This window comes from Poecilia mexicana, unplaced genomic scaffold (genome assembly GCF_051168715.1).
Source record: "Poecilia mexicana isolate PSO_F unplaced genomic scaffold, ASM5116871v1 scaffold_9, whole genome shotgun sequence".
Classification (NCBI taxonomy): Eukaryota; Metazoa; Chordata; class Actinopteri; order Cyprinodontiformes; family Poeciliidae; genus Poecilia; species Poecilia mexicana.
The window spans coordinates 1,748,551-1,760,181 of record NW_028263378.1 but is presented as its reverse complement, the minus strand read 5'-3'; the positions used below and the strand labels follow the sequence as shown (position 1 = coordinate 1,760,181).

Sequence of the window (11,631 nt, the reverse complement as noted above, 5' to 3'; positions counted from 1 at the left end):
GATGTAGTTTTTCTCATGGATTCACTCAAAACACCAAGAACTTCTCTTCATTATCTCACATTTATTTATTATTTTATAGTTGGTCTGGAAGTAATTTAACGACTCATAACAGATACTACTAAGCATTTATTGTCATTTTTAACTGAACATTAAAATAATGAATTAAATGCATTAGTGCTGCCTTATCTGCAGCTACAGGGTTTATAAATCTTGAGGCCTGAAACAACGGCGCCCCCATGTGGCGGAACTGAACGTCCAGATCATTTCACAGCTTTATCATGAAGCTACAGCAACATTAGCGTTGTTTGTAATGACGTCACACCAGTGTTGTTATGGCTACTGATTCCCTACAGGTGTCGCAAACCAAAAAATATAAAAACTGTGCTATTAAGTGTGCCATATTATTTTAATTATTTGGAAATGCCATCAACTAAATATGTATACATAAATAACTTTTCAACTGTAGCCTGGGTAAGTATTGCTCTTAAAAAAAATAATAATAATAAAAAATAAAATATATATATATATATATATATATATATATATATATATATATATATATATATGTATATATATATATATATATATATGTAATTAATACTATATGAATTAGAAAATTCTAAATTCATACTGAATAAGTTAACAAGTTGGATATTTTAAATTTCCCCAAGAGTTACCTATTATTGGTGTTATAACTATAAAAATAATAAATCGTTTTCCACTTAGTTTGGAAAACTAAATAACATTTAGTTTGTATTATTTGTAGTTACTTTAAGTATATTTATTATCATGTTAGCTTTTGTTCTTGGGCCTCTTGATGGTGCAGCGGCTTAAACCGCTCTGAACAATATTATCGTGTATCACGATAACTTCTGGGAACGTTTATCGTCCAGCAGCATTTGTTATCGTGACAGGCCTGCTGCTGAAGGCGCCCACCGCCTCTGAGCCTCACTGCGGCTGCTGGCGCGCTGACAATGACTTGAATGCTGATGATCGTGGAGATCAACAAAGGAGACAAGGAGAGAGGAGATGAAACGCTTCCTGATCGCTGAGGAGAATGGAGAGCCGCTGACAGACTGCAGGGAGCTGTCACACAACCTCACCACCTCCTCCTCTTCCTCCTCCTCCTCCTCCTCAGCCCACAGACACGCGGCCCTGTCCTCGCTCCAGACCCGGGGACCAGGCGGCGGGTCGGAGCCGAGGAGATCCGCGCTGAAACGCAGCCGAGGCGGCCAGGAAGGACGAGCGGACCCGGAGGAGGCGGAGGCGGCGGCGGATCATCCGGCGGCTCCGGGGGTCGTCGTTCAGCGGCGGCTGCAGCCTCAAGGACGCGGCGTCGGAGGCGCGGAAGGTGTGGAAATGATTTCAGCGGCCGGCAGAGATGCGGACGGGAACAATAACAGCAGCAGCATCTCTGAGCCTCCTGCGGGCAAAGTCAAGGAGGAGCGGAAGGGGAAGAACCTGATCCGGGGCTGGAAGAGGGACCGGGACGCCGCCGCTCCTCCCGCCCGGATCAGGAAAGAGAAGCCCGGCGACGATGGCGCGTCTCCTCCGCCTTCCGTCTTCCTGCCGGAGCATCACCAGGGACCCGGAACCGACTCCCGGATCCCCGCGGGAGACAGCAGCACCATCACCGGAGGCTCCGGGAAAACAGCGGCGGACTGTGGAGTAAAGAGCGGCGGAGGAGCTATTGTTGTCCGGCGGCTTCACGACGAGCCTCCAGCGGCCAAGAAACACAGAGGAGCCGAGAAGGTAGGAGTTTTATCACAACAGGATTTATTTTAGCGATAAAATGAATAAATATAGTGAGGGATGCAGGTGTGAAGGCCACAAAGACACAAACGGAGCATCTTGATGTCCTTTTGTTGCTGCCCAGCTGCTGTCATTGTTCCCAGGCTGATCTGCACAGATGTCTGATTTTCTCTTTCTTCTTCTTTTGGGGAGATTTAGAGGAGGTTGGATGCATGTTTTAACAAATCGTTTTCTCTGAATGCTTTGTTTGCTTTTCCCCATGTGGGAAAAGACCTCATGATGTCACATTTATTCACATTTTATGTCATCAACTCCGTTTCTTTCTTTCTTTTTAATTCTTTTTATAAAAAGGCTGTCAGGTTGTGCTTCTGAAATTATTTTTGGGAGCTTTAAATAAGTCATCCAGAGGGAGAAGATGGAGGAAGATGAAGGGAAGGGTGGAGGGGTGAGGTGAGGAAAAGAGAGATGTATGATGGAGAGCGAGGAATTTGATTTGACAGCAGAGGACGCAGGCTGGAAGAGTCTGGCAGACAAAGAGGGAGGATGTCCAGGAGGAGTTTGTGTCTGCAGGAGAGACGCTGCTTTGTTTACGTGTTGATCTGAAGGGTTTTCTAAAAATCATTTCCTGTCATCGAGAGTCTGAGCTCCACTCAGCTGTTTGGTGTCGGTTCAGTTCATGGCTGGACTGCAGCAGCTTTACGTCATCAAACGCTGAAAACTCTGGATTTAACCGAGCAAACCCGTCCAGGATCCTGTCGGATCATCACTGCTAACCAGTAGCTTCTCATTTCTTATGGCTAAACTCAGATTATAACAAATAATAAGATTTGCTGCTGTAGCTATGCAGATGATACACTGCTCTACATCGTCACAAATCAATGCCTGGAGGAGCTGAAGTTATTACCTGCTGCTGTTGGATCAGCCTTCCAGACCTCTCAGGTGTTCTGGTTCTGGTCCAAACGTGGAGAAGCAGCATTCAGCTTCTAAGTGCCACAAATCTGGAACAAATGTCTGTAACTAAAACCCACCTGGTTAGAGGTGATTTTGATTAATAATAAATAAAGCATTGATCAATATATTTGATGTGCATTGATGGTTGTAGCGATGGCTCTTGACAAAATTACTGGTTTTCACAATTGTTGACGAACTGATGTTTTTATGACGATTTTATGTTTTCAGCCATGTTGCTGAAATGTGATGTACAGATAAACATGATTGATTGATTGATTGATTGATTGATTGATTGATTGATTGATTGATTGATTGATTGATTGGTATCTTTGGACCAATCTAGAGTTGGCATGTAGCTTCAGTTATTCCAGCTGGAAACTAGAGACTTTGACCTGAACCTTCAGAACCACACAAAGACGGTTACAAAGTCGGCCTTCTATCAGCTGAAGAACATTTCTAATGGCCCAGCAGGTTCTAGAGAAACTAATCTGTCTATCTTTATTTGTATTGATTAGTGGATTACTGTCTTTACTGTCCTCCAGCTGCAGCTGGTCCAGAACGCTGCTGCTGGAGTTCTGGACCAGCAGCTGCTGTGTTTTACTTGTGTTGGGATTTTGAACCGCCTTGTTGCTGGAATGTGCTATACTAATAAACTTGATTTGTTTTTGTGGAAAAGATGTTAATCTGTTTAGGAACGGTCATTAAGGACAGGAAACATCCGAGGAAACGACTAAATTAGGTTCAGAAACGGCCAACTTCTTAAAAACTGCAGGAAAGTGGAGAACCATCGTCTTCAGGGAAGGAATCTGGTTGAGAAAAATCTGAAATGTTAAATAATTTCCACACAATGTGAAGGAAAGTCAGTGGGTTGGGCTGCATGAGAACCACTGATCAGTGAGGCGAACCAGAGGAAAACACCAGTATTGGTCTCTGCTGCTGTTTGTTTTAATGTATTTCTCTGCTTGTGTGACCCTGAAACAGTTACTGTAAAATAACTGAGCCTCTGCTGGGCAGGAAATTATAAACTTTTGGTATTTTCAGTTCTTGTAAAGGACATTTAAGATGAGATTCTGTAGGGTTTAGAGATATAAAAGATATTTTTTGTCATAAAACTTCCAGTAGAACAATCAATCCATCAGGTTTATTTGTGCTTTAAAACAAATAAACTTGAATAAACACGGTGTCATAAAAAGACACCATACAGTCAGTAATTGAGAAAATCATGAACAAACATGACGTCTTGATGAGTATGGCTATCAGAATCACCAATCGACATCAAATATGTTTCATTTATTATGGGTCAAAAAGTCAACAACGTTTAATGAAGTATTTATAATTTTGACACTAAATCTAAGGCCTGCTGTAGTTTCTCTGGATAATGAAACATTTCCTCTGGTTAATAAATCACAGTAGCATCTCCATCTTTGTCACGTTGATGGGGTGGGTTGTTTGGGTCTCCTCCTGTTAGCCACAGCTGATTAAAAACAATGTTAACCGATAGCAACCATGTTAGCATCTGGACTTGCACTGATGACTGACTCTGTCCAAACCTCCTGCTCACAGGAGGAACATGCTGGTTAGCAACCTCTACTTCCTGTTTGTTACAGCCATGCGTAGCGTTAGCATCAGATGAAATCACGATTTGTGTTGCCTGGTGGATTCGCTCCAAACTCGAAGATGGAAACTCGACTATTTTGCTTGTTTTTTTGTTTGTTAAATTAGATCAAAACACACATTTTAGAGTATCGCCTTAGAAACGGTTCTAAATTCAAAGCAACTCCTTCAATTTTACAATTTAAGAAGTCACTCGAGGTTGTTTTCTTGTTTTTTTTAAACAATAACAAAACAAAACGATCAAAGCGGTGAATGAGAGATGAAAATAAATTAGCCAAATAATTTCTTCCATAAGGAACGTTCCCATCCACTGGTGGGTCTGTGCCTTACCAGAGGCACGACGTGTTTCATGCTGGTTTGCCTTTAGTTCTTGTTTCCATCTGATGAAATCAAGCTTTGAGTGTTCTGGTTGATTCGCTCCAAACTCTTAGGCGGAAACACGCATAATTCACTTTTCTTTTTTTTTGTTAAATTTTAAAAGCTGTCTCAAAATTTGCATGACATTTATATGGAAGCACAGCGGCTGTAACTCCTGGAACGGCGATAGATTTATTCCTTCAGTCTGACAGACGGAGCCGGTGTCGGTTCTAAAGACTCAAACCCTGGAGAAACGACTGAAACGATGAAGAGATGTACCGATCCGCGCTGAGAGGAATAAAATAATCCGGCTTTCATCTGCCTGACAACAGGAAGCTGGAGTTAGCCGTGAGCGGCTGCTCCGTCTCCCCGTCCGTCCTGCGGGCTGCAGCGGGAAGGAGAGCCGGACGCGCCGGACTTTATAAAATCTGCTCAGCGGCTCAATGCTCGTTAAAATGATTTGGTTTTTCTTTCTGTGAAACTCGGCTGAGGCGATCCGAGGTTGGATCTCTTTGGTGGCGTTGATGCCGTTTGGTGAGATTTAAAAGTGATCTCCAAGCTAATGAGCTGGAAATCAGCAAACATTTGACTGCTGAGTATCGACAAATGTAGGAAACGCGATATAAACAGAACCAGTCACCTGAGTGAGTCCTCTACATGAATTATTCTTCATTTCCATTCTGAATCACTCGTTTCTCTCCTGCTTTTCTTCTCCTTGTTAGCCTGTTAGCATGTTAGCATCTCGTTGAGATTGAAGATGGAGGATTTCTAAATCCAACAAAGTATTTCTTACTAACCTGCTGAGGAAAGGTGTGAGGAAGCAAAAACCGAAACATAATTTTATTTAAAGTAAAGACTAAAGAGAATTTAAAATCCAAACATGCTAAACTCAGTACATACAGAAAGTCTAAAAGATTGAAAAGCCATTAAAAATACAAACTTTTTCACATAAATATTTTTTACTTGTAGGCCTTTCACAATAAAGTAAAATGAGCTGAATATTTTCCATTTGGTTTATTTATTGTTTTTCTAATTTTTTCTCTTTCTACCAAAAAAGGTAGTTTCAGTTTGGTGTTTTGGTCTCAACTCATCATTTTTTTGAAGGATAATTTTGTTTACAGAGAATTCATAATCCATTTTATTTGTCGTTTCTCTTGTTTTATTCATTTTGGATATTTTTCAAATGTTCACTAGAATTTAAAGTTTGCTGATATTTGAGAATGTGTTCTTGCATTATTGTCCCATTACCATTACACAATATTACCGTGTGTCACAATAACTTGTGGGAGAATTTATCGTCCAGTAAAAATCGTCATCATGCCAGTCAGTCCTTACAGCAGCCCTTTACTGATCACCTCTTAACAACTCAGCTTTGATTTTATCTAACATTTGACATCATAGATGGATTTTCACTCAAGGAAATGAGTGAAAATCCTTCAAATGAGAGGAACATAAACGTATCTGGTGCTTATTCTGTTTTTGTTCTGATAATTACTTTTCTCAACAGCTTCGAACCTTCTGAATTGCTTTGTAAATGTTGACGACTTAAACATTATAAAACGTCTAGAAAAACAATGGAAAACTTTTGAATTATGCATTCTGCTTAGCAACACCCTGATTATCATTCATGTTTTAGAAAGCCTGATGATTGCATGAAAATAAAAGCATGAGATGGAAGCTGCTCAGGTTCACAGCTAAACACCTTTAGGTGATAATAAACCTAAAACAGGAATAAAATGTGTAAATTCCTCCAGCTTCCAGAGTAAACCCGGCTTTGTTTCGCTTCTTGTTTGCCTGGTTGATGTTTTCATTCATCAGACGTCGCCTGTGTGTGTCCGGACTTCACCTGAGGCTCATAATCTGCAACTTTCATTTTCAGCAGAGACCTCCGCCTGTTATCTAACAGGAAGCCAGATGTCTTTTCCAAACGCACGTCTAATTTTCTGCAGCTGCAAAACGTCTCGATGCAGAATCCAGACCGTCGGAGATCTGACTCATCCCTGCGAAGCAGCCGAGAGTTTCGCTCTGAGACATTTCACAAGCTGGGAGAGTTGATTTAAAACGGGGACAAAGCCTGATGTCAGCGCGTCAGAGCAGATAAATCTGACTCAACGCTCCTTTTGTTATATTTCAGCACCAGAAAAGATGAAAAGCAGAGATATGGTCCAAATTTCTGTAAAAATAACCACATCTGGTGGTGGGATATGAACATCCTGTCAGCTCAGATGGAGGAGGAATCAGGAATAAATTGGTGCCACAAAGAAAAACATGAGAAATGTGAACATGTTGAATTTAGCAGGACGATAAAAGCTGATAGAAGAGACAGAAATGTGAAAGTAAAACAACTGGAGGAGTAGTTTTAGTTCCTATTTATGCAATTTTCTAAAGTTTCATGTTATGTATTTAGTGCTTTCTTGCATCCAGATTATTTTATTGTTTATTTTTTACATTTTTTTTGTTTCTTTTCCTTCTTTCTTCATTCCTGTTAACTGTGTCTCAGTTTTCTTATTTCACCTGAATTAACAGGCTGAATTATTGTAAAGTAAGGTGAACATTTTGGAAAACATGATAACCAGATTGCTAATCCCAAATTAGCTGCTTTACAGTCTTTGTTTACTTAAGATCTCTGCAAAATCCAACATTTCTTACATTTACAGGAATTACAGCAGGAATTGCAGCACATATAGTAGCACAAACATTTGTTCTTCTCAAACGGTGGATCGATTCACAATCTGGTAGCAAATCACAAACAGTTGCATCACTTTGGATTCTCACATCCTGTTGATTTTCTAACATTAGAGATTCGGCTGCTGAATCCAAAGCGATGAATGTGAGCAGAGTTGGCATTTGGCTGGGTGGGTGGAAACAGGATGAGCTGTAGAACGAAACAAAACAACTTTCCTGGAACTTACACTTCACTTCCTTTACTCAGTGCTTTACAGAACATGTAGAAGATTAAATGTTACTTTCCCAAAAGTTATTTTCCACCAGTTTACTGGTTAATTTTCAGAACTAATTAAAAATTTACAAGCTATGCTTCTTAAATGTTCATAGTAAACTCCAGCTCACTTTCCCTCGACTTACATATTATTTCTTATACGTTACTTTTCCTGAAATTACAGCGTAGCTTTGTGGACGGTGAATTCTGGAAAATATGTTGCAAGAAAACCCAGACTGCTAACAAAAGTTTAGCTTCTTTGCAGCTCTTCAAGGTTTTATCCTAAAATCTCTGCAGAGGGAGAAATCACACATCAGGCAAAATGAAACATTTCTGTAAATTCAGAACAAATTCAGATACTTTTCTTGAGTTTTCAGGATAAATTCCTGATTTCTTTCCCTTTCACTTCCTCTCAGTTTATAAATTATTTAGCTTGAACTTACTGGGTAACATTTTGGAAAGTATGATGTAAATTGTTGGAGATATTTTTTGAGTAAACTATAAGTTTTATTGTTTCTTAAAAAAACAATATTAAATTCCATCTTGTAATTATCAAATGTTCCTGACATTTTGTTAATATTGAGTCATAATCTTTCTTGAGTGTAGATTTTTAAATAACTCTGTTTATTTCACCTTTTTGAGTTTAGTTATGGTAATAATTTGGTTTAGAGCGAGGTTTTGTGTTTTAAAGCTTTCCACAGATGATTTTAAATTTGTCTAGAAGTGTTCAAATTCTTTCATTTTTGCACAAAATCAAGCAAATTACTCATTTTCAGTTGTTTGTTTTTGTGTGATTATTAAAAAATGATGTTTGTTGAATAAAAATAATCAGAAGCCAGCAGATTGGGCCGGCTGCGCCGAGTTCCTGATCCGGCATCGCTGCTTAATATTTATACTTCCTGATTCCTCGGCGTTAATTGTTCTTTCTGTCCGACTGCGAGGCGTTTCTCTGTGGCTGTGATTGACGGGAAGTTATTGGTTTCAAAAAATGGAAATCAGGCCGGCAGAGAGCAGCAGGAGGCTCCCTGGTGAATTTCAGAGAAAAGCTGGAGCTTTAGATGTTTTTCAAAATGAGCGAGTGACCTTGAAAGAATGTTTTCTCCTTTTCTGTGAATAACTCTTTTCACCTCTCCTATGAATATAATTTAGTTCTTCAGGTTTAACTCTAGCAGATTTAACAGAGGAAGCTCAGAAATTGAGATTTTATTTTTAAAAACAAACTCTTGTATTTTGGTGAACACATCGATCTCTCTGCTGTTTTCTGATGTAGTTTTTATTTTTCTTTTAATGGGAGGAAAAACAGGAATTTAACAAGATCCATCGAGCTGGACGAGACTTTGATGAACGGCTGAGGTTTTCCTGAGGTTCATGCTAACTGAATTCAGTTAGCATGAATTCAGGCTAACTGGTTATCCTCTAATAGGTCAAAAGGTTAAGGCTGTTTATGTAGAGTGGAATATTTTTACCATTTACCACACAGAAAGAGATTCGGCTCGTTTTTTAAAGTAAATGCATTTTAACACCGTCTCATACTTTTTTTATTTCTTTGGCGAGTAGTTCTGTGGTGGCATATTTTTATCAGGTAATATATTATGACTTTATTAATCTGATGTTTGTCATAACATATTACCAGATAAAATGTTGCACCAAAATCTCATCTTTCATTAATCTCATACATTTTTATTTTAGTCTTTTGCAGTAAAATCCTCCACAGCAGGACTAATGAACAGTTCCTTTGGACTTTTTCTTGTCAGAAACTTTTGAAAACTTGATCAATTTGACAGGATTTAATTAAGAAAAAAAAATAGCGACGGAAAGGGAAGTAGTGTAGTTGTGCTAGCTTGACTTTGACTTAACTTGTAGATGTGCTGCAGAATTCAGTGCATTTTGGTTCAGTTACAAAATAAAAGAGACTTTAACACAACTCTGACAGATCATCAGCACAGCAGGAACTTAAGTTAGCTGATCAGGTACCCCTCTGTTAGCTTAGCTAATAGCAGCAGTAGCTAATCTACCACAGCGATCACTTATTAATAATCACAAACTAAACATTAAAAACATAAAACTGTAACAGACTGCATGTCCTGTTCTTTGTGTGTTTGAGTGATTTTTGTGTAGAATCTGGAAACAAAGTGGCGCTGTCGTCAGTTGTTATGGCAACAAGTCTGTGTGTAGCATAACTGACACAGAGAGCGAAAAAAGTGGTTTTGAGTTGATCTTTAATGGTTTTTCTGCATTATTTTTCCCTTTGCTGTGGCGAACTAGACTGAATTAATAATACCAGGTTTCATCTAGTTAACGGTTCTACTGAGGCAGGAAACAAACGTGGTTTTTCCTCCATCACTGTGCGCATTCAGGAAGTTTCCGGATGTAAGCAGTAACTTGCAAGGGGTCTCTACAAAACCCCACAATATGTGGAAAATTTCTTTATCGACTTTAATGAGCTGTTATCTATTAGGCATTGATTATGGCTGTTTAGTAATTGTGGGACATTTCAACATGTTGATAAGCTCAAAGACAAAAAGGCTGTGTGACGTTCTTGATAATTTTGGTCTAATTCACCTTGTTAAACAAGCAACACACACACACACACACACACACACACACACACACACACACACACACACACACACACACACACACACACACACACACACACACACTGGACATGATTATCAGAAAGGCTGTGAATGTTTCCAATAACTCTGTTGCTGATTTTGCCCTTTTTGATTATTTCTCTGTTATCTTTGAACTTTAGCACAACAGCTACTAGAAATCGCTCGTTCACAGACAACACAGAAGAAACTTTTCGTATCTCGTTATAACGAAAAAGTTTCTAGCTGCCAATCAACGCTCGCCATACTCGAATATCTGGGATTATTCCAACTCCTGACTCGCCACTAGGAGGCGTACAGCTTTCCTATTGGAAGGTTGTAACCAATAAGAAAATTCAACTGCAGTGCCACTGTTTAACCCAAAGAGGGCAGCACTGAGCCAGGATTCAGCTTCTAAACAGCACAAATCTGGAACAAACTTCCAAAAAACTGCAAAACAGCCGAAATACTGAGATCCTTTAACTAAAACATTTAAAGTTGCTTTTGAAACATCATAAATCAAACATTGAACAACATATTTCCTGTGTAATGATGATTTTGATGATGGTGCTTGAAAAAACGTAATTATTGCATAACATTTTTATGACTTTAAATTAGATATTTTAAGTCAATATTTCCTTAATATTGATGAATAACTACTTGATTCCCTGACAGATTATTTCACTTATAACAAGACATTTCTCTCATAAGTGATCAAATTTGTCGCTGGAACTAGCATTTTCATCAATATTAGGGAAATATTTGCTTTACCACACAGCTTTGATATTTTGCTGAAAAGTCACTTATGACTTAGTTTTGTCTCATTTTAAGTAGAAGCTACTTTTACAATAAACTAGACCAGAAATATTTGGTAAGACTTTTTTGGTTTTGCAGTGAGTTTATAAAAAAAAAGAAGTAGATTTGGGGATTAGTTACACTGTAAAAAAGCCTCATTTACCTGATAATATCAGAAAAACATAGCAAATTGTAAGCATTATCTTTGAGTGTGAAAAAATGTTTACAAAGAAGCAACTAATTGTTTTGAGCACAAATGCTAAAATGTTCCAGCTTGTCTCTAATTCTCCAGTCAGATGTAAAATGCTCTGCAGGTTTTCTCTATTATCGCATCAGATTAAATCGTTTCAGACAAACTGCACCGCAGCCAGATTGACTAATCAGCTTGACTCTTTCATGATTTTCCGTTTGACCTCGTTCCTCGGCAGCGTTCATGAAAGACAGGATGGAAAACAAGCGGAGGAGCAAATGGCGCCGTGGCGTGTGTTTTCAGAGCAGCAGCTGAGAGTCCATTAGCTGTTAGCGTGAAAAGGCTCCGTACGCCCACACACTCATTCAGCAGGCCCTCCGCTGCTACGCATCCACTCCCACCTGAAAACACAGAGTCTCCTCACATCCAGTTCCTCTAAA

The 11,631-nt window shown here is 39.1% G+C and overlaps 1 protein-coding gene across 1 annotated transcript in view; it reads left to right on the top strand.

Annotated features, from left to right (window-relative positions):
• Nucleotides 1–647: 647 nt before the first annotated feature.
• LOC106918991 (centrosomal protein of 120 kDa) overlaps nucleotides 648–11,631 on the top strand; it is a 56,650-nt gene continuing 45,666 nt past the window's right edge. Inside the window, exon 1 of the mRNA XM_014989103.2 lies at nucleotides 648–1,752. Within this exon, the coding sequence (XP_014844589.2) occupies nucleotides 1,030–1,752 (723 nt within the window). The 5' untranslated portion in view covers nucleotides 648–1,029. The remainder of the gene's footprint in view (nucleotides 1,753–11,631) is intronic.